At 43.6% G+C, this 24,560-nt stretch overlaps 1 protein-coding gene across 1 annotated transcript in view; it reads right to left on the reverse strand.

Moving 5' to 3' along the window:
* The window catches only part of myca (MYC proto-oncogene, bHLH transcription factor a), a 35,831-nt gene extending 12,649 nt beyond the window's left edge, over positions 1-23,182 (reverse strand). Inside the window, exons 1-3 of the mRNA XM_012815094.3 lie at positions 22,961-23,182; positions 21,760-22,399; positions 18,840-21,166 (exon numbers count right to left, since the gene is read on the reverse strand). Coding sequence (XP_012670548.2) covers positions 20,556-21,166; positions 21,760-22,390 — 1,242 coding nt within the window. The 5' untranslated portion in view covers positions 22,391-22,399; positions 22,961-23,182 and the 3' untranslated portion in view covers positions 18,840-20,555. The remainder of the gene's footprint in view (positions 1-18,839; positions 21,167-21,759; positions 22,400-22,960) is intronic.
* Between the last annotated feature and the right edge of the window lie 1,378 nt (positions 23,183-24,560).

Genomic DNA, 24,560 nt, shown 5'->3' on the forward strand with positions numbered 1-24,560 from the left:
ACTAGGTGGGACGAAAATAGGCGAGAGGTCTATTTTATGCAAATACTGAGCGACGTGACATGGTAACTACCAATGGAAGTGAAGGTAGCATGACTGACATTACTGAAACTTTAACTTCAACTGGAATCAAAGATGGCAAACCAAACTCCGTAGATGGCAGTTTTTGTATATAAATCTAATTTGGATTCCCCCCCCCCCCTTAAATTTTTTTAACAGTTATAGACACTGTATTCTAAAATCTCAGTTATTCTAACACAAAAATAGGTCTGAGGTGATTTGCGAGGCATCTGCCAGCCTCTAATGTTAGCATGTTAGCAAGCTAACAACCCACAAAGCAGAGCTATATAGAAATCGTTTGGTTCTGTAACCTAGTAACCACGGGCTAAGAACGCCCATAAGCGGCAATGGATGAAGGGTTTGTCTCCTTTCTGTCACATTGGTGAATCTGCAAACTATCATAACCAGATTACCACCATGATGTTATTTGCAATAACACAGTCCTAAGTGTTTATATACAGACAAGGAAAGGTTAAGTAAATGTAAATCATAACAAAATAGTCCTGTGTTAATATCAATCTCTGGAATTGAACACAAAATTGCATATGAATGATTGTATTGAAATCAATTTGTCATTTCTCAGGCAGATAGTGTATAAACTACATGCATGTACATAGGCCTGATCCACCTGTTCGATGCACTTCACACGAGTTTTTGGCACACAGATGTGGTACGTGTTTTACGACTGAAAGCAGGTAAAGAAGGCCAAGTACATCTGTCTCTAACAGCAATGCTTAAAAACTGGCAAGATTTGCCAAGAAACACCTTGCTGTCTAAATGAGTCAACTTCCACTACAGTTTCTCTCTATTCAAATGTGGAAGGGGATTTTCAGAACATCAAAAACTGACATCATATCACAGCCCATATGCAAATGGTCCATGTTTCCTCTTTAGTGCATCCTATAGGTCACAAATAATTGCATCAAAAAACCCATCACCTGTCGGGCCAGCCAGCCAGCCAGCCAGCATAACTAAACAAAACTCATCACAATTAAACACATCAAATCTCCAAAATCAATTAAACTGGGCTACAGACAGCATATGTTGTACCGTGAAGGTGGGCCTTTACGGATGCCGGGTACAGCATACGGCACTGCGGCTGTCTCCAGCCAGTTAGGCACTGCTGTGTATCCTGCCATCCTAACTAAAATCCACATGCACCATGTCAGCCAACCATATCCTCCTTTTATATCCTATTGCTATTGCCTATATTGATACTGGTCAAATGGCCATATTACCTACTGTTAATTGACTACCTAAAAGTGTCTCCTTATCTCCACCCGATCTACCTGTAGAAACCCTCGGCCCACATGCACCCATCACCACCGTATTGCCGTACACTTTACCCCATATCCTATGCTTGAGACAATGTATAGATAAATGTATGTATAGAAAACTACTGAGTTATTTACATAAATATTCCACTTCAACACTAAAAACTATCTCAAACTGTTTCCTGTAAACTTAAATGGCACTAAGGCTACTTTAAATGAATCAGCATATGACTGGAAATGTCCAACTCCCTGCTGCTGCAGTCCCCATATTACTGCATGTTTCAATCACAATATCCAAATGCCCTCGGGAGTCTTGTAAATAACTCCAACAGGTTAGTTAGAGAACTGGTCCTGGTAGCCAGAAGCTAAGGGTCTTAAAAAAAAAAAAAAAAATGGAGTTAGATTGCTGGCTATTCAAGATACCAGACAAGAACAATGACGAAACAATCAAATCTGTGAATTTAGTCAGTAAAAAAAAAAAGTCTTGCATGGACAAGTATTGTTATGGTATTTGATTACAGATGTGTCGATTTGTGTTTTGGGGGAAGGGGTGTTAAAGAAAACAGCAGCTTAATCTGTGGAATTGGATTGACACATGCCCTTTGGCTGACATGCCAACTTTTATGGGGTATCGTAAAACGTTCAAATGGAATAATCCAGAACACATCAGAGCAGAGAATCTAAACGGACAGACAAACTCTTTGAATCATCTGACCGAACGGATACTCGACTCGAGCCACTCTGACTTATTGCTGCACTAAAAGACACTGAAAGGTTAGCGCTGGGATGAATGAGAAAGGGGAAGTGATCACGCAGATCTCATGATGTCGCCCTGAGAGGAGATGATCTCACAAGCCCGCTCTGTCCGCCGCTCGCAAATACTTACCCAGTGATTCAGAAGCCAAAGGCAACACTGCGGCCACTCTTGCTCCCCAGTCGCTGGCCCTTTCTGTGAGGAATGCCTCTCTCTCATCTTCACGCCCAGGCCATTAAGTTTATGTCCCCCGCAAATGCAATAAACACATGACATCTCTTTGCGTCGACACGCGGCCTCTGCTATTCATTCTGCTGAAGGGCACCATTGTTGCAGTGACAGATTAAGAGACAAAAAAACAGACTTTTTTTTTATTTTGTACTTCCTGTGAGGGTAAGAGATACTCAAATCCGCTGGTAGTAAATTACCTAAACACTGTACGTGCCTCATCAGACTCACCAGTCCGGAATTCACATATAATGACAAAATATGTGCTGTCCCATTCTAACCCCCCACCCTGAGGTCATCAGGGGGCATATTACTGACAAAAATATAAAGAACTTTCAGCCTATTGCCGTGGGCAAGACATAATGTCACATGATTAAGTCCCTCGTCACATAATAGATCTGCTCACATGTCACCATGAGTAATACCTGACTGAATGGCTTGTGCTATCTTTCAAAGTGTTTCATATATTCCTCATTGCAGTCCAACAGGAATCACATGTGATAAAAAAACTAAAAACCCCGCTGAATAGTTTCCCATGCAGGTACTGTACATGCTGAGTTAGTGGGTGTTAGGCCTGTGCAGGGCTTTTGAGAATTTATTTCATGCAGTTATATGTTTTGATGGCACAGTGCCTTGGGGCTGTGGTCTATCAAAAAGTGTAGAGCAGCTTGAAGGCTCCAATGAGCCACCATGACTTTTCAGAGAGCTGCAGTGACTGACAGCTCGGTTGGTCGATAAACCGTCTGCCACTCCAGATAATGTGAATGTCTTTCGCTATTCGCCTTACCTCTGTGGTTTCCTCGAAGCCTCTCAAAGCTTTGTGATAGCATGCCTCAAACCACCAGCGAGAGCGGGATAAAATAAACAAATGAAAGCGCTCATGTCTGTTCTCGTCGCGAATGCATCTGTGGCATTTTCTCTCTGTTCATTCAAGAGCACAAAGAAACCAGAGCACAGCGCTGAACGGAGCAAACGGTTCTAACGCTATGCATTTCACACACACACACACACACACCCACCCCCACTAAGGAAAAGAAACAGCCCACGCATACATTCATGAACACGTAACTGAATGAAAGTCAGTCTAGCCTAGAGTCTGGTTTTGTAGTCTAGTTTCAGAGCTGTCAGGGAGATTGTAGGAGTATAAATACGTTAAATAGACCCCACAGGGTTCCACAGGAACTGTCTACAGGTGGGCTTTAATGTGAGGTGACATTGCAAGCATCTTAATAAACACACTCCCACGCTAGAAAAGAGTGAGGCAACAGGTCGACCTATTTTCCTATCTGCTTCCTGTGTGTGTGTGGGGGGGGGTATTCGTGTACCTAAAGGAGGGTAAATGTCCACGTCCACCCCACCTCATTCCCCAGACCAAACATAGAAAAAACCTATAATCAGGCTTTTTCCTGCATAGAGAAAATTTGGGCGCGCGCCTAAGCCGTTTTCCCGAGCGCCTACAACAAATCGCGAGCGCCTAAGGCAAAAAAAAAAGTCTGCGATAAAAAAAAATAATTAAAAAAAAGCTGTCATTCATGGCGCAATTCAGCTTAATAGTGTTTTGAGCCCTCACCGTCGACTTCAAGGGCGCATCCCACCTCCCACCCCCTGAGCCAATCATTGAACAGAGGCTGCTCCAAGCTTGCCAGTTTAGAGAAGACGTTGGTTTGGATTTGAGATTTGAGCAAGCAACTTAATGTAGCTAGCTTTTAGCTGTTTTAAACCAAGGGACTTTACTTCAAAAATGTTGTTTTCAACCTGCTTACAAATCTGGTTAAAACAACTAGTGAAGGTGTTTTAGAATAATATTAATGCCATATACAATAACTGACTTTATGTTAACACCACTAATTAATGTTAGCGGTCTTAATTATTTAGCGCAATGCTAGCATGCATCTACCGTAATTCGATATTTAACCAAGGTAGCCTATTGTAGCTACTGCAAAATATTGATCGCGACCTGTTTACAAATCTGGTTAAAAAGATAAAGGTGAGCTGTTATTTATAGATATGAATTATTTCTCATGCATCTAATGGCTTACAGCTACCTGTAAAGCATCTAAACGTACAGAGTAAGGGAGGTTGACTGCTAAATACAGTACATTAAGGCAGCCACCAGTCTTTGGATAGCTCTCATAAGTGAGTTATTGTATATGGCATTAATATTCTAACCATCACACATAGGATATATAGGTACACAAACACACTGCTTAAATAAAACACTAAGCCTACTATCAATTTTTTTTTTAAAGATAATGTAGGCAACTGCTAGCTAGCTAGATAATGTCAGCAACTGCTAGCTAGCTGCTTGCTCAAATTCAAACCAACGTCTTCTCTAAACTGGCAAGCTAGGAGCAGCCTCTGTTCAATGATTGGCAATTCATCACGCGTGCAATGCATGTAAGCGAATATGGTCTCAATAGTATGTTTCAAGTATAGGCTACAGCCGAAACCTCGTTATGTTTTGATCAATAGTAATCGAGTTGATAAGCGTGTCTTCTTGTCTGAACAATACGCAACTGTGAGGTGCGCGAATGGACAGAGCGGCCAGCTGCCAATCAGTCAACTTGCGTATGCATCCTGACTTCATCAGTCGGCGCTGATTTTGAGCATAACATTCTATTTTCAGTATTCATGGCTTTCAATGTATTAAATTATCTGCTATGTTGAGGACATACACAGGTGTAGGCTATTATTTGATTTGTCTACCCGTTTGAACGAGTACCAGTAGACCGCGGGGCCTCGGGAGAGGCAGACAACCGCATTGGTTTATCAATGAAAGCTCAGCTCGTTCGGAGGAGAGCGGATAGATTTGCTTTGCATCTCGAATATAATAATATTAATATTATCATTGATAAATAAACCGGTGCGGTTGTAAACTGTCGTTCCGCTGCGAGGGCCAGCCCGACGTGCACGAATACACCTGTACAAATGCAAATTAAATGTCCACTCAAAATGCTGACAAAAGTTTGATTTGGTAACACAGACACAGAATTTTTTTTTCGAGCACCGAAGAGCCATTTTGACCCAGGAAAAACCCTGATAATGAGCAAATGACACCATAACTTAGTCAGAAAAGGACATATTTGCACAAAAGTGTGTGCACCTGTTCATTTCTGTGGATTTCTTGACTGAGAGCTGAAGGGTGTGATTTGTGTTCAAAGTGGTGTTAAGAGTCTGAGGGTCATAATAATAAAAAAAAACTATTCTGGTGCTCGGTGCAGTCTGGCTGCCCACATTCCACTCCGTGACCTTCAGTAGACGATACCATGTTCCTATCATCCCACAAACATTTCATGTTGAAGTGGCCTATGTTATGAGACACTTTTACACTTCATACTTTTAGCCCACAGGCACAGGACTCATTTCCCCCCTCTATGACCTGGATGTCCGGGTGAAAGTCCGGCTGCGCTAAACTGTCTGCCGTCTCCTCCTCCATCCCACACTGAGGTGTCACTCAAGCGGGCTCAGGGAGATGTCTCAGGGTGGGAAGTTTGTTTGCCGTGAGCTCAGCGTGGCTTTCGCCGAAGTCTTTACTGCCTATTGTGTGAGGGATTCCAGAAGTTGACAGAGAAAAGCGGCAGGCTGAAATCATGTCATTCATCCGTTAATGGCAGGGTTCAGCCTTCTTCTTGACACAACCTGTTCTTTCAACGAGGCGGCTCTGCTTGAGTTCTCCCATGACGCGGCGGCTATTAATTGAAAGAGAGAATTTAAAGGAAAGAAAGAGGGGAGAAAAAAGTGATAGAGAAAGAACAAGGTCGGCAGCAGCGCAGCCCTCAGCTTTGTTTATATTGAGGGCTGTGGGAAATGTATTTTGTCCCTCCTGTGAGCCTTTTCGCTCCGAGGTCATTCATCTCCACCCATCCTTTGGGTCTGAGCGCTCGGCAGAAGCCGCCTCAGCTCAGAGGTGACCTGGCCTATGTGGGTCCCCCCCATTCATTTTCCACCAGTGCCTTTGAACGCTCCAAAGCTGAGCGCCAAATATTTACACGGGGTGCCTGTGTTTGTTTAAAAAGTGGGACGAGCACGGGGCCGCCGCGGCAAGGAGGCCCTGGAGCGCGGAGCAACGCCTGAGACAAAACACTCCTCCGAGACGCGTGATGACTGCCAGACCACCATGTCTCGCCACCTTCGCTCCTCTCCACTACTTCAACCTTCCTTTTCAGGACAAACGGAGACTGGGGCTGTTTGGCCTGGGGGGAGCCGTGGGCAGAAGGGGGGGGGGGGGAGACACCAGGACTTCTCATGTACTTGCCTGTGGGGTTGAGATGCATGTAGAATTTGCATTACACAAAGAATCTAGATCATAAAAGCACATGGGGGCCTGGGAGTCATAGCACCATATTCGGGTATTGAAAAGCTGTGCCTTCAAAGTGGCTAGCTGATATCAATCTCATTGAAGATAGTTGTTGCAGTAGTGACATAAATTATGTAATTCAATTTCTAATTAATTTCTAATCTAATTCTAATCTGGGATAAAAACAAGCAAGCTTGCTCAAATACTGACGCTTACTGATTTGATAGCAAGAGTAGATCTGGTTGGTTGGAGTTTGTTGTGACTGTTACAAGAGCGATAGACAAAGAAACGGAAAGGGAGAGACCATGGGAGAGTAAAGCCATGGAGACACACTGTTACAGAGAGAGGCTGCTCTTACAGACTGCTTCTACAGCCTGCCACCACAGTAACTCACTGTAAATCCTTAATCAGTTTAAACACACTTATAGATCTGGCTTATTCCCTCCTGTGCAATCCTGTCTCTCATTCAACATGAATGGGGATAAGGGCTTGTGTGTGTGTGTGTGTGTGTGTGTGTGTGTGTGTGTGTGTGTGTGTGTGTGTGTGTGTGTGTGTGTATATTTCAGCCTGTGCATATTAGCAATAAGACAAATGCTTAACAATTTTTCAACAGCTTTCCATGATCGGCTCAACCATACACAATAGAGTGCCAATCAAAAATCACATGCTACAAACAAAACTTTACAAAATACTATTCCATTCTCCGCCCCTCTATTTCTCTGCCCCTGTGTGACACAGGTCACGTTTCCTGTCCATGCGTCCGTTGTGCTAACCAGTTATTATCGGCCATCCCTTGTGTTACTGTCTTTTACAGTTAGGCCTGCCAGAGGCCACCATAACATCGCCGCACCGACCAAACAAACTGTAATCTGACAACAGCAGCACAGACTGCTTGGAGTGACTCAGCATTAACTGAAAGTTGATCCATCCTTTGCTGGTCTTCCTGATATAGAAGTAAAACGGACAAAAAAACAGTAAAAGGAACTAGCGAAAACCTGAACAAGCTTGGCAGTATGAAAAGATTACTTTGTTTTGAGCAGTTAAGCACTTCAGTCATTAAAGGAATGGAGCTTCTCAGTATTGAATCTGTGCTGGTGTGTTCATACAACCATTCACTCTCACATCTGATTAACATTAATACAAATAAATGAGGAAAAGGGTCACCATTACAGACTGATATTGGAATCTGGATAAGGTACGCAAGCGTTGATACGTAAGAGAACAATTAATAAATAATGAATAAATCTTAATGCTTCTCTGAAATAGAGCCACAAATGCACACACACATGTGGCATTGACACACTCTGCCCCACACACAATAGGAAATTGTATGACAGACTGAAACCTCATGATGGCTAACAGTAAGTAATAAAGGGCTATCTACGCTATGGCGTGCAAGGAAAGAGGGCCTGTTATACTTGGCCCTCACTTGATTCGATTTAAAAAGGGCAATTTTCTAAAGAATCCCTGGAAATAATACTCTAGTGTGCCAGGATGATACAGTAATTTAACTGCATAATTATTCCTATGTGACTAATCCATCTCAAACAGTTGTGTCAAAGAAGCCTCAGGGTGAATTGTCTGAGTTCCAAGTCTCTTCAGCAACTCCTTTTTCAGAACAATGGACCCTGACAGGCCTCAACAAGGCCCCAAAACCACGTTGTGGCAGGCCGTCAGGTTATTGTGCTCTTGCATTGGTGAAAATACCGGTACCTACTTCTGCCTGGAGAACATGACGCATTGATCTCGCTCTCTGCCCCTTCACTTTTCTCACAGTTCATTTTGTGTTTACCCCCTGCCATTCTTTTTTTATCCACACCGACACCCTCCTCTAAGGAGACTCCTGAGTCTACAGCCCATCCCTCAGATCTTGACCCTGAGATTAATGACCCTGTCAACCCCTGCTGAGCAACCTTTAACCTTTCGCTTGTGTCTTTTTATCATCTGGGGCGGAAAAAGGCCTTTATGGGGCCTGGCCACTCTATGCCCAACACGCAGGGGCAAAAATCATGGCATATTATCTGACTTCACAACCTTATATTGTATTTAGTGAATTTAAAAACATGTTACTTAGATCAAAGTGTCCCACAAAGACACTGAAAACCAGCCTGACTCAAATGGATTCTGCAGCTGAAAGCTCAAAACAATCAGTCTTTCACTTTATGGTGAGAATTGGTGTTTTTTGGCAGTACTAGAAGCTTTAGTGCTTAAAGTGTCAAGCTCGATGGGTCGGATGACTAATGTTGGCAGATGGAAAGGTTACGACAGTACAAATGAGAGTGACCTGGTGGGGTCATTACAGAGCGAGGATCTCAAGTGAGACATCCTAAGGGTGAGCCCAGGAGACATTCTCATAAATCTGCACTAGGTTGAGTCCTCTCCAGACCCTCTACCTCACCTGAGGGGTGGTGCACTGGAGTAAAGTCAACTTTCAAAGGCCTGAAGGCTTTACCATGTAGACCAGAAGCCAGCGTAGACAAACCTGAATCTAGGGGAGTGGTGTCAAGCGTTGTTAAAATGCTAATTCAGTCTGACCCTTCTTACAGCTGATGACAGGGGTGGAGGTGTGATTTTTCTGTGTTGCTGTAAATGGCTGCCCTTCTGTTATTCTAGCTATGCCTTCTTTGACCTGTTTTTACAACTATTGTCCATGCAAATTGTGCTTAGAGGATTTGTGAAGGCAGAAGAGAGAAGGAAGGTGATATACACTCCTTGTCTGTGATCTAGCCCTCAGGGTCAATATTTGCTTGAGGTTTGGCAATTGATAGATAGGCCCATGTGTTTGCTTAACAGAGCAAACATGTTGGCAGTGGTCAAAATATTTTGAGCAATTTTTCATCAGGGCTAGAATTTGGTGGAGTGATTTTCCCCACCATTACCAGTAGAGCTCCATACAACCTAATTTCATTATAAAGAAAAGTATGGTCTGGTTATTGGTAATCTTTTCGTCTGGAAGAGTAACAGATAATCTTACTGAAACTGAGTTGTGCTGCAAATTGAGCAAGATTTAACAGATGACAACCTGTTCAATTTGATTGCAACACAGCCACTGACATTCATGCAAAAACTGTTTCTTGCAATCAAAAGGAGGCCTTGTGGTGGGGATGTGGGAAATATGTGAGTCAGTGAACATCAATCCAGCCCAACCTCTCACAAAGCTGCCAACCAAAGAAGGAGCCAAAAAGATTTCAGTTCCTGCTTAGATTGGTTAATGGCAAAGTTGGGTCTCTGACATGGAGTTCTTAAACAAATCACAAGACCTACAAGAAGATAAGACAGACACCTCATTTCAACATTGAGAGAGAAAGTTAGGTGGTTGGAAGAGAGAGAGACACATGAAGTGGGGAAGGATATGAACTGGAGCCATATGAATCAGTCGAGGTCCTATTGGTTTTTTCCAGATGGCAGGCAATCTCCGATTGCTTTACACAAGGGGCTGATCGGGCCATCAAACAGTACTAGAGTGAGAGGAAAGGAGGGGTTGGTCACGGCACCACCCATCAAAGCCGAGAGGACACTAATGCACTAAGTCCATTTCCCCCTGTAAACGTGTTTGTCCCTGAGGAGATGGCAGGCATTCTGTTCCCCTTTGCTTACAGCCTCCCCACGGGCGCCTGCCGGGTACGAGAGACATGAGAGAATTGGCTGAGCCGAATGCCATTTTTTTAAGCCACACTTCGTCGTCTACAATTTTCTTGAGAACTGTGAGGGGGCAGGGGGTTTCCAGCCCCTAATCCACTTTGTCCCTTTTTTGTCTGGGTGTGTGGAGAAGTGCTTTGCCATGTGTAAGTATTTACCCAATGAATCATCCTATGGACATTAGGATAAATTATCCTGCAGTACTGCGTTTGAAGAGATATGTTATCTTGCCCACTTTTGAACTATAACCTTGTTGTATGACTTCAAGACATAATAGTTGTAATATTACTCACCCTCATTTACTAATAATGCCAAAACATCCCGTTCCATTCCGCAATTCATTTAGGTTCAATATAAACCGGTGGCATAACATACTAGCATTGCTTTTGGTGTTTGGAGAAGCTGCTGATGGATGATGCACACTGGTGCCTCTTCTGAAGATGCGCAGTCGGGTATGGAGGGTGGTGAACAGACAGAAATCAAGCCTCACCTCCACATACAGGCACAGCTGAAGGGGGATGGGTGTGGGTGTCAGTGGGCTGAGGGCCGAGGCTCCGGCTCGGCCCACAGTTGGCAAGCGAGACTGGGTTCAGGTGTGAAAGGCTGTCAACAAGGCGGCTCCCCCGACACTTGCCTGGTGTCCTGTCTGACACTATGTGACAGTGCCACAGCCTCTGATGCGAATTGCTGTCACACTTGGTCCAAGGGCCTCAATGTATCCCACGTCAGAGAGAGAGAGAGAGAGAGCGGTGAGGATGGGCGAGTGAAAGTGCGCGCACTGGGGTCTGTGAGGAAGACAAAGCAAAAACTGAATGAGAGAGAGAGGCAGAGATAGAGAGAGCCTGTCACCTCTCAGTTGTGGTAATTCCAAAACTTGGCTGGGTTCCCATCTACATCTGCTTGTAGACTCTCACTTCAGGTAAGAATGACTTTTCACTCACTTCTCACTGTCATAACCATGCAATTTGAAGGAAGAAAAAAAAACTCCTTAACACCTTCTTTTAATGGTAAGGAGGAGGAGAAAAAATGGAAAGAATCCAGAACAAAGGTTGTTTTATTTTACCAGACGCCTCTGCATTTAAATACCTCTGAACTCTTACCCACGCATTAGCCTTGGGGAAGCCAGGGCACTCGCACAGTGAGAGTTCCTGTGTGGGGATGCAGCAATGGCTGTCAATCAGCCTAATTAACCCAGGGTGAGAGCGAGACAGAGGGAAAGAGAGAGTGCATGGGACGGAGGTGTGACCTCCAACCTCAAATTCAGAAGTGACTGAGAAAGCTGCCCCCCTTTGCTCCTTTAACTCAAAAGCAGGAATGTTAATATTTCATTAACGTTGTTAATGAACGTCGTTCAGATTAGGGGGTGGGGGGTCTGCAGCTGGTGGCCCGCTGTTGGATGTGCGCCTGTTCCCCTGTTGTGATGGATCATTCTCCTCCAGGAAAAAACAAACAAATTAAGGCACTGTGCTTCATTAGGGGAGGAACAATGAACCGCATGCTGGCAGGATGGGAAGTTTAATTTCCCAAGGTATTTTTTTTAAGCAAAGGATAATTAATAAAGAAAATAATTAACATGAGGTAATCGATGATAACTACGGGGGCCTGAAAGAAGATTGTGTGCAGAAGAGAAAGTCAAGTGTGTGTTGTCATCTTTTATTTAAAGCCTTCTCATCAAAGAGATATTAATGAAAACAGGTATTTTCAGTAATACGGGTTCTCCTGTCAGAATCTGCATTTGCCCAGGCAGAGAAATCTCGACTAAATTTAAAACCACTCTGCGGCCGGCAGACTCCTGTGACTTCTTCATGAGAGCGGCTTATGCGTGTGTGTGTGTTTGTAAAAGTCACTCGTTCGAAAACTTGTTGATCTTTCAATTAAACAATCCGGCCCTTGTCATTCATCCAAATCGCTCAACGCTGGCTTTGTTTGTTGTATGAAAAGTAGCTCAGACCTGGGGCTCCTTGTACACAGTCATCGGTCATACTACGCTCAAAGGTCATCGGCACTGCCTCTAATCTCAGTCATGGGACCCAAGGGATTGTTTCCTGTTAAACATCTCCCTGCCCCTTGTTTATTTCTGCCCACAGTGGAATTACATGTATGTAGGTCAGTTGTACAGCTCGCATGAATCAGCCTGGCAGGAGGTGAACTGGCTGGAAAACAAACAAGCTGTTTGTAGTAGCAATGACTCACTCACAAACCAAACCTAGAAAATGGGACAGCGGAAGACCCGTTCTCCTCTGGTTGCCATGTCCTATAGACACAGACATTGGTGTTGTAGAGAGCAATCAGATATTTTGACTCATCTAACTAAGCCATGTCCTTTTCTTATCATCTTTTCCTTCTCTTTTTTCATTTAAAAGTCCTTGCAGCTGCCAACTCTCTCCTCTTGTTGTGACTCCTCAGTGAGTCATCTGGTGACTTTGACAGACCATATGGAGAGTGACACCGCAGAGCAAGAGGTCTAGCTGTCTCGACGGGCGTGTTTGACGGCCCATTCACCCTTCCCTGACTTGCTCCGTCATATCTGCTTCCCTGACTGCTGCTGCGCGCTTCCAGACTTCTTTGGGTCACCCCTCCCCCACCCCCTCACCACCACACACATATTTAATTCTCTCTATGACCCAGTGAACATTAACAACAATAAAAAAGCAGCTTCTCAGTCTTGGATGACAGTGAAGCTTTAGAACTAAGCCAGTGAACACAGCACGCTAGCGCAGGGATCAGCACTGCCAGCACGCAACCATGCCTTCGCCTCCCTGGCATGCTTTGAGGCCCCTCCCATGTCCTGAGCAACAGACATACAGCACGCTCAGACATCCCCATGCCACCCATCTCCATCACTGCTCTCCACTCACCTCTAAAGACACAAATATTTGATCCCTTTAGACTTTTATTGGGTGTTATGGGGAAGTGTGTCGATTTGAGCTGCTTATAACCCTATGAGCCAGTTGTGTTGTTCGATAAAATCCCCTCCATCTGATTCTAAATACCATGTTTTCATACAGCCCAGCCCATGGAGATGGAAATAAATCTATACATACAGCCATAGCCTGGAGATCATGAACGTTGCTGGGGCGGCAATATTTCTATTAACAGGGTCAAATGAAAAAAAAACTAAAAAACTTAAATCAGCCTGGAAAGTAATTCAACTGTTTGTGGGTTACATAAGGGATTGCTGTTACAGCACCATTTGTCAGGGGTCTGTCAGGGCATATCAGCTGTTCGGTCCCCCATGCCATCCCCTTATTTTCCCAAGCCTAACACCCTTGCCTTCCTTCTGATGCATTTGCTGGCAGTGGACTGAATCTCTGCAGCAGCTGCATGCTAAATCCAGTGACATGTCATGACACCGCACATATGGAAAGGGATAGTCACCTGATTTACTCATTTACAAATATACGGATGCCATTTAAACAGCCCTATAGACACAGACATTAGAGTTGTAGAGAGCACAAATTAGATATTTTGACTCATCTTACTAAGGGAGACAAACTGTGGATTGTGTCTTTTGAGAAATCCAGCGGATATCTTTTATCTTTTCAAGACATCTAGTATGCCACAAATGGGCTGTTGGATTTTGACTGTATTTTTGCTGATGTCCTTCACCCTCTTACTATCACTGTAGACAGAATATTCACACATGAGCAATTAGTATTAGGATCAGTTTAGCCTTTGAAGTAGACACTTACATGGAAGGCCACAGAAAGGTGAGCTTGACCCTGAGATGCACTTACCAGATAACCACTGACTTACTACGCCCTTGCTCTAATACCAAACACTGAAACCTTCAAAGCAATACTAATTCATTGTAAGACAAACATGTCCAGATCAACCTCTTCTCAATTCAAAAGGCTTCCTTTTGAGTACTTTGAATTAGATGACTTTCTTCAGAATAAATTCCTTTACTTCAGTCAGCGAGGTGTCTTTCATTCTGAAATATTAAAACCAAATTTCTAATGTAGTGATTTATCACGATCGATAGCCCTCTTCCTTCCTTGACAAAGAGTCTTTGATGCCACTGCTTGTGCTCACTCTCTTCACCTTACCTTCACAAGTCACTGGTGACGACCTTTTCACTTAAAACAAAAACAGAACCTTTTAGGTATCACTTTCTGGCATATTCCTCACTTCCTCTTTTGAAAGACTACTGAAAAGCAGCCTCTCCTCCCATTTGAAGCAGCAGAGCAATGTGCCTTTGGCCAGACTTGGCAGTAATTAGGGATGCTGAAGGGGGGAGAGTGGGTGGTAGCGAGCCGTTACATAATACCCCCGACGTGCCTGTGACCGCCCGGCACAGCAGCCTGCATTTATCAGTCATCCTGAGATCCCCCCACAACACCCTCTCATTTGGGGCTAAAAGAGCATTAAAAACTCGCGCTAATAACAGGCCCTGATACAACACTGTAAACAGGGAAAGCCTGGAAACTTCCCACCCACCCCACAGACACAGACGCACACACACACACTCTCTGCTTAAGACTGGTGTTTTTGTTTAAATCCTTCCACCACATTCCAGACTTACTCGGAATTCGAGTTGGGGAGTGTGGGGACCTCGAGTGCATGGAGGAGATAAAATATCTTCCGACTCTTAGAATCCTCGTTCCTTTGAAAGCATTTGAAAGGAGAGTTGAAGGCCTAGTGGTGTAACTTGTTGGTGGACATGTTTTACGAGCTTGAGTGCTCGTCTGTTGAGTCTCTCTGAGGGGCTAGACACAACACAATGGGCTGCCCTTATTTGGATACAACTGAGACGTGACACACACAGCATTAGATTCATGCCTTGCAATATGAGAAAAGTGATCAAAATGTATTTACAAATAAATACAAATAACAAGTCTTCTACAATAAAAAAAAAGCTACATTACAGCTACTGCAGCATGTTACAACATACAAACTCAAGAAATGTAGAATTGCAAAAGTCAAAACAAGTTATTCCGACATCTCATTTGACTTCAAAACACAGCCCACCCTTCCGTGTTCAGATATGATAGACACAATCCTGCCCTGCACTCTCACTTCCTGTATTTTCTTTAGACCTTGGAAGTAAATAATATGCAGTGGCACTTCAAACATTCTACACTCTCTACACACTGAAACAAGTCTTGTCACCCAATGTTATGAACCACCTTGAGGCCCAAGTGTCCTGTACTTTGCTGAGCCTACTTGTTAGTATGTGTGGCACTAGAGACATCCCTGAAATTACTTTCGGTAAAACCACTGACATTCCTGAGCATATGCTCTTCATGAATAATGCAACAAAACACATTGAAACAATGCAAAGGACAATGCAGTTATTTCTCTTTTTTGAGCATATTACTCTTCCTGACAGTTTTGTGTGTAAGCAGCAGTATTTTCCCAAGGCTCTGATTTATTGAGTTCCGTAAATAAAACTTTAGCTAACGGTCAGAATTCTCTCAGCTGTGTTTTAATACTGCAATGGGGAACTGATGGGGACCACATTTGTGGGCTATTCCAAAAGAATTACGTAAGAGTAACAGCCATGATGTTACGGATGGACGTAAAAAAGCAGAGGTTTTTGTTTTACTTCTCTCTGGCTCACTGAACATCATCCTTCCTTCTAAGTGAGAGAGTAAAAAAAACTGCAAGTTATTTGCTGAACAGCTGTTCAAGAGAGGAGGTGTGTGCTTGTGTGTGTGGGTGAGAGAGACAGAGCGTGTGTGTGTGTTTAGGAGCCTTTGACGACACAGCAGCACAAGCTGAAGGAGGCTCGGATTTCTCCGCCTGTGACCATGAGGCCATCCAGGGGGAGCGCTTGGCCGCTGATCCACTGAAAGTTTGACTCTTTAAGTGCTTAAATCAGGGCAGCCTCTTGGCTTTTTCCACAACTCTATTTTCCTAAGCGCTGGCTGCGCCTCTCTGGCTCCAGCTCACAAACCAGCTACATTGTGCAGGAGAGCACTTGGCAGCCGGACACCGTCGGTCCGTGCGGGCCAAAGAAAACACAGACGCAGTCTGATGGAAAGAGAGGGATTGAGGGAGTGCGGGGAATGCGAAAGAGTGAGATAAAAGTACATTGGGGATAAAAAAAGAGAAAAGAAATGGGAAGGGGGATTCCAAGTGTGAAGGAATGACAGCAAGCCAAAGGGTGGAGACAAAGGGATAGTGCGGATGTAAAAAAAAAAGCTAAACAACACAAAATAAAAAGAGAAAGGCACTGAAAAGAGCATGCACAATGGAGGAAAAGAAAAGCGAGTGTTGTGGCAACACATAGCTTGCAGGTAGGAGCATGATGTCAGCGGGAAATGGTGTGAAGGCTGGAGGTAAAACCAGGCCTGCAAGGGTGTTGCATGTATGAGTGTGTGTATGTGTTTGTGTGTGTGTGTGTGTGTGTGTGTGTGTGTGTGTGTGTGTGTGTGTGGGTGGGTGTGTGTGTGTGTGGGTGCGTGTGTGTGTGTGGGAGTGTGTGTGTGTGTGTGTGTAGAGAGAGAGAGAGGCACCAGACAGAGTTCTGCCGTGTCTGTGTGGGTACGTCTGCCACTAAGTTTTGCTCAGCATGAATGCTCCGCTCCAAAAACAGGCGCATTACGTAACCTGCACAGTGCCATCCAAAGAACGAGAAACAGCCGGGCTGCTGTTCGCATGTGTCCGAGCAGATAGAAATGGGTTATGTGTGCGCAATGTATGTGTGTGTCTGTGTGTGTGTGTGTGTGTGTGTGTGTGTGTGTGTGTGTGTGTGTGTTTGTGTGTGCCTGTGCTGTGACTTGGCATGGCGCTAAGCTAACAGCTCTGATTTATTCAGGTTTCAGCTGGAGACTGAGAAATACTGTGTGGTTGAATTTACTCGGCCTGAATGTCCTTTCAACCACCCACGCTACAGTCTGCTGGTCACAGTTCCGTGCCAGCCAACTTTGCTTGTTTCAGAGGCCAGGATTTAAAAAGACGGCGTTATGAAAAGTCTGCTGAGTTTCTGAAGACAAAGTTGGTTAGATTCTGGGAGTTTGTTATGCATTATGAAACCCATACAAAAACTCCAAAAGAGAAAGCATGAATATTCAAATGTATTTCCTCATAGATTTCCTAACACTGACATCAGCAAACTTCAGTCTATGCATTCCGGTCTGTTACGGCCACTGAAGAATTCAGGAGCAGACATTACAGACACTGACAGACATGACTGACATGTTGGTGTGACTCCATCCTGGATGGTCAGACCTTTGAAATGTGACCCTAACATTTAAACCTTGGGGGATGACTTCTCCCTGAACACGGGGACATATCCCAGCACACACAGATGGGGAAGAGGCATCGACACCAGCGAACGACCCTCTGCTTTCCAGAAATCTGCTTGCTGTTTGAGGACTTACAACGTCAGAGTGGATGCATTAGCATTTGATGGCAAAACATGTTATCCAGCTGTTTCGGAAGATAAATAATCACGGCACTTCTATACTCCTGTCGAAAAGTCTTATGCTTTTATGCACAGCGATAAGAGCTTATTATGACACGGTCAGACAGACAAGAGGCTGTTCACAACAGAACGACAACCTGGCAAACAAGCTGCCTATGTTTGCTTAAGTCAATTTATTTGGAAAGCCTCATAGAAGTTGCATTAAATGGTCACAACAGCATAATACGTCAGACATAATGTCATACAAACAGAAATACTGACTGGGGAGGGTGGACGAACAGACCAATCGGAACAGACTGTACTTCTGCACATACTCTTTACTCATCGATGTATTGTAGTTCGAATGCAACGCTGCACATATTCATAAAAGTGGGTTACTAGGAGATAAATATCATGGTTTGTATGAATGATTGCGAATGAATGATTACACTTTCATGACAAGCCCAAAACTCTGTCGATTTAACAAAGTAGTAGATTCCTTTTAATGCAGAAAACACATGGTCAAATGTTGGTTCCACATGGTTCCAACCTCTTTGTTAGACATGTTTTTTAACGTTGTGAGTCAGTCTACTGTAGGGAAATCTGTCCTAGAAAACATTTAGGCTGTTACATTATATACACAATTATGTTAAGCTATGAGACCGGAAAGGTAAGCAATGATGAGCATAGCCATAAATTCAATTTATGTCATGTGCATTGCCATTTGGATTAAAAAGTAATAACAAACAGTTTGTCTAACAAATGTGACAAATTACTGGGTCTGCCTCATGGAATCAATATGTTTGCCATAAAAGATGCACAAACTCAAGATCTCTGTCAATAAGACCAGACACTCAAATGTCTAGAACTTCATAACAATTCATCAAAAGTAAAATCAATACAAATGTTGGATGCATTTGTTCAATAGATGCATGTGAAGGTGAATAAAGCATGTTCTACAAGTAGGCTACATCAAGATGTCATTTCAGCATTATGATAGCTTGTTAGCTTAGCTGATAAACAATTGATTTCTTTTTGCATCCTGTCATTAAAACGCATTAACACAAATAATAGACATTAAGCAGCTCTGGACAAGCAAGTATATAACCTTTGTTCAGTTATCATCAATGTATTTAGACTGGTTAACATAAGAGTATTTCCATAAGCTAATGTGTCTGGCATCAAACATAGCATGAATAGGCAACGCATATGGGACAGGGAAAGAAAAAAGGTCCTTACCCATTTCCTTTGTTATGCGTGATGGCAAAATTATATTCCTTTTGAGGGGTAGAGTTATTGCTTTATGGTTGCACTTCACCTAGCCGCTAAATCTCGACCCCCTTTTCCATGTGCTCAGAGCACGCGCTCGGCGGAACATTCTGCATACAGTCAGATACAGTGTGTGACGTCACGGGTTTGCAGCGCTTCCACTGCGAAGGTTTCTGAACAAAACAGTGCCACAGAAATGGATACATACGTGCGTTCAAAATTAAAATGGAAGATCAAGCGTATGGGTATTCACGTTTGACCGCAGAGCACTTGTACAGCGTCTGTAATATGATTCGTTTTGTCGGGTTTGCCGAATGTGCTGTTCCTTTGATAAAAATCGAGGAGCGACATTGGCACGGGCGAGGTGGTTGCAGTCGCAGTGATTTACCACGTCAAGCAGCTTATGCTTCAAAATGAAATCTGTATCCTTCTCCACGTTCATATTATGACAGCATAGGCGACTTTGACATGTCATATCATATAAGGGAGGGTGTAAAATCCAGACAACCGTCATTAAAGACAAATTAAGTATTATATACGCTACTGCGGGTCTACAGTGTGGGTAGGTGCGGTTGGCAGATGTAGTCTACACGCTAGATATAGTAATTCATCTTCCGTTAACCAGATGATGATGCACGCAGCAGGGGACATCAGGTAAATAAAACTACCAGACACTAGGAGTAAATATACACCAGAGCGCCCGTTTACTTTCTAGATTTAACAACTGATTAGCATATTTTAAGAGCATGCCCCCTCTTCAGTGGATATACTCTTGTGCATCTTATAAGGCAGGATAGCACAGCCGAGATTTGTCTCTTGAATGCCAAGTGCTCTCTCATCTTTGTTAGAAGTACAGAGAGGAGGTATTATGGATGTACTTCACTAGGACTACACTTCATGCTGCTGTTGTGACACGGACACACTAGCACTGTCTGGTAATTGACATCTTGGATTGTACAGCAACCAGTGTTCATTTGCATCAAGCCTTGATCATTAAGAAACCTGCAGTACTTGCAGGCAGAGTATGTCGAATTCTGCTGGCCTGATGCATCATTTCTCATAAGGGTTAGATTGTGATGACAATGCTTTTGTTTTCCTGCACTCAATTCTGGTATGAAGCAAAGTCACACTTATAGTATGAATGATGTAGAGCACATCCTCAGATGTTTTGTTTGAAAATGTAAACCCTTCCCTTGTATGGCCTATGCATGTGGGTTTTGGATCATCCTAGCAAACTAGATTTGTTTATAGTTGTTTGACAGACTCATGGGAAGTAATACAAGAATCCAGGCAACAGGAGTTAAGTTGAACGAGAAATGTATTTCTGTTTCTTGAACATGGAAATAACAATGAAACAAAAGATTGAACACTCACACGATCAAGACCAAAAAAATACATTTCTTATGAAATATTAAATTCATTATGTACAAAAAACAGATTATTTATTTCAAGGCCCCCACAAACGGCAGCCTTATTTTTTATATTTTATTAATAAAAATAAATGACTTAAATACAAATCATTAAATTTTGCCACTTTTAAAACTTTGAGGGCAGTTGAACATGAAAATCAGACAGTTAAAAAAAAATTGCATTTGCATGCAACATCTATACAGAGCAACAGTCTTAACTTGCATAAAAAAAACTGAACATTTAAATGTTTGTTTTGATATTTCCTCAGGTTAGACTTCATACATGAGAGTTCCGTAGCTGTTCCAGCCTAAGTCTCAATTGTTCGCCCTTCCTCCTCAGCTGTTCTTTAAGGGACAGGAGCCTCTGCTCATCCGACTGCATGCTGAAGATGCACTCTGTGGCCTTCTTCAGGATCACCACCTTGGCAGCCTTCTCGTTGTTGGCCACCTCGGGGATCTCGTCCCGCAGAGCAAAAAAGCTCATCTTGAGTTCGTTGCGCCGCTGACGCTCCAGCACGTTGTGAGTCCTGCGCTTGTCGTTATCCTCAGAGTCCGACGTCCGTGGACTCGAGCACTTGCGGCTGCTGCCCGACTGCCGCCCAGGTCTGCTGCTGTTGCTGGTGACGACCGGCTCCAGGCGCAGGCGCTTGACGGCAGGTTGCTCGTGACGGGTGGAGGGCGATGCAGCGTAGTTGTGCTGATGGGTGGAGACGTGGCAGCGCTTGAGCACCAGGGGGCTGTGCTGGCGTGAGTTTGTGGGGTCAGAGTCACTCCGCCTTACGGCTTGGCGCCTCTCCACGGTCACTACATCAATCTCCTCATCATCTTCCTCATCCTCCTCCTCTTCTTCCTCCTCCTCCTCATCATCATCATCCTCATCATCCTCCTCTGCAAGGAGAAGAGTGAAACAATTAGTCATCAGATTTAAATATTGTGAATAGGATATAGTTACAACAAATAAAAATACAAAATGAAACTGGAAGAGTTCAACTGAGTGCCTCTTTACACTTCTGTTTGGGGGGGGGGGGGGGATCTCTGCATTCCAGTCCCCACCCCCTTTCTTCGTCAGCTGATGCTTGAGCACCGCAGTGTTACAGTCTAGCCTACAGTTCATGCCTGTCTAGAGGCTGGAATATAGCAGTGGATCGGGATGGGGAGGTGTCGGGGAGTTGCTTATGCAACTACCACTGATAGGCTAAGGATCATCTAGTGCAAATTTTCACGCTTTCCACCCTTGACATCAAGGGCACCCGTGACTGATATTACCCCAGTTTCTCAATGGAGAGATTATGTTGCACAGTGCATAGATTCCAATGTCAACTGGAAGCAATTTTTAAAAGCCCCCACAAGAGGGGCAGTCTATTTAGATTTGCCCGGTCAATGTTAACAGTTTTGCTCCCACTTTGATACCTTTTACGTACATTTTCCGATAGTTTTTAACATTCTTAAATATATGCAAAATCAAAAGAACAAAAACGTACCTGAATCACTACCGCTGCTACTACCGCTGTTGGGAGGAGTGTCCATTGTCAAAGTCGTTAACGGTGTCACCTTGCTGGGTTTGGGATTTTCGGTCAGCGGATAAGGAAAGACCACCGAAGGATCAATGCATTCCGAAGCAGAGGTGTTGAGGTCTTGCAAATAGTTCGCATTCAATCGACTTAGGCTGCTATCCGTGGTCTCGCTAGTCGAGGACTCTCTCCTAGCAGCCTGGAGCGATGCAAGTCTTTCGGAAACCACTTTCTCCAACTTGGCGGCAGCGGAAAAGCCGCTCCACATGCAGTCCTGGATAATGATAGACTTTGAGCTGTCTGCATCGCAGATAAAACTCTGGTTGACAACGTCGTCCCCGAGAAACTCTGACACCATCTCTAGCTGATCTGCTGTTGATGGGTAGAGGCTGGAGAGCGAGGGCCGTCGGCTTGGTGACAGAGGCGGAGTGGGCAGCAGTTCGAATTTCTTCCAAATGTCCTCGCTGGGAGCGGGCGGTTGAAGCTGTCCCTGTTGTTGGTGATAGAAATCCTCATCGTCGTTTTCAAAATAGAAGTACGGCTGAACCATGTCATATTCGTAGTCGTAGTTTTTACTCGCCAAACTTGAATTTAGCGGCATATTGACGACCTAAGGAAATAATAAAAAAAACATTATACGTCTGTCACTACAACTGCAACGACATAACCACCCATTAGCACGAAAGTAAGTTATTCCATTAGCAGTGTATAAGGAGAATCCAAACATGCGCAATGTTTCCAGTTACCGTTAACGATCTAGATACCTCAGGCTTTAACTGTTGGTTCATGACAGTGGAGATAAATAACCATCTTAATCTTTCTTTTAAATATTACATACAATGCAAGTTAAAGTGCTCTATACACAGAACTAGTTCCCAACAAAACATCGACTTGCAACCATGAGCAGCTGACAGCAAAAGCAAACGCACTACAGCTACAACAGCCGGTATCTCGTGTGGCTAATGGGCATTTAAACGAAGCATGTTGGGGAAAATGCATGCAATTGACCAAATGCAAACGTGATCTTCAACAAGCTTAACATGAAATCAATGTATAACCCTTAACATTTCACGAGGATGCTAATTCTTAATAAATAAAAAATGCACGCTTATTTGACTTGAATTTCGTCGCGTTAATGACGGGCGAAAGCGTATCAAACCAAAATCCTTACCGTGTGCTCAACGGAGGCAATTGCGAAAATTTTTTCCGTATGCGTTAAAAAACGTTAATGCTGACAAAACCACACACTTTGAGAGAGTAATATCCAGAGAGAAATAGTCCCTGGCAGCATATGTGGCAACAAAAATCTCTGCGACTTTTTCGAAGTGAACAGCGGCTGAGTCCACAAATTGTTCGCACCCCGGGCTTGCTACTCGAAATGAAGTGCAGACTGTCATTTGGCGCATGAATAAGTCCGGGAATTCTGTTGTGGTATTACTCCGCCCCTCTCTGTATTTTCCCGCCAAAGCGCTTCGACCGAGTCAGTCTCTATGGCGGCACTATTTCTCAGCCGATGCACAAGTTGGTGTAAACCCAATGCTGATTACAAGAGGAGGGGTTGTAGAATTTTTACTCACGACACGACGTGTACATCTAGGTAAGCGAGGGGTGCCATACGACAGACACGATTATCACTGCGTGGACGGCGTAAACCGGTACGCAAACACCTCAAAGAAGAATTGTAATGCAGAAGCTTTCACATCGATCGTTTCAAAAGCTATCCAAATGATGCTTTGTTGCAACACAATGTATAGTTTGTGATAATTAGATTGGAACTGATTTCTTAAACATGATGGCAAGCTTTATTTCAAAGAATACAATATGCAAATATCACCATTCTCCACTCCAAGTCAAGTTCAATGATGCTTTGGATTAATGACCTATAGTGTTTCAGACGTAACCTGTAACCTCTCGACAGATCTATTTATTGGAGATAAAATGTTCCATCTCTATGGTCATTGTTTTGTCTGAATATGGGAAACAACCACACATGCAACCTCGAGTTGTTTGGGAACTCGTTTGTAAAACCAATCGAATGTTACATCCTGCATCAGTAACATGTATAAACAACGATATTGAGTTGGTGGTATTTTCTCATGCTCCCGTTTGATGCTGTGTGTCAGTGTGTTTTGCACTGTGGACAAATTAACTGTGTGGTGGGTGTGACAAGTAGCGAAGAAGGCTGTATATAGTCTTGCAAGTATCTGGTAGGACACTTGGAAAAGACAAAGTGATGCATCATCTTATAATATACCTGCACGCCGCGGTCCAGTTTCAGCAATAAAGTGATCAACTGTTGTAAATTTGCACAAAAATCAGATATATAGCCTAATAGGACGTCATGTGACATATTCGCTATGAGGCGATGATACTGATATGACAATTAATACTGGTGAGAGCAGAACAAGTTGCACTTAACATGATGACTAAAGGGCTTGAAGGAACAAAATATTAATGCACAACTGCAAGCCATGCCAAGAATATGCAAACTACCAAGCTTTCAATTGATTACAGTTTAGCTTAATGTACGTGATAATAATAACCATGCAACCATGACAAAAATACATAAGCGCACGGTCAGTGAACAGGTTAGGCCAACGATGAACATTTACTATAAATGATTTCAACATTATCAGACATAGTCCATTCATTCCTTTGAAACCCAAAGTCAATGACTAGAACAGCAACCTGTTAAAGTGTTCTAACGTAGGACACAATCATCATGCCTCAAGCAGTCGCCTAGCACTCCACCTCCACGGTCAGACAGAAAT

The sequence above is a fragment of the Clupea harengus genome, chromosome 17 (genome assembly GCF_900700415.2).
Source record: "Clupea harengus chromosome 17, Ch_v2.0.2, whole genome shotgun sequence".
Classification (NCBI taxonomy): Eukaryota; Metazoa; Chordata; class Actinopteri; order Clupeiformes; family Clupeidae; genus Clupea; species Clupea harengus.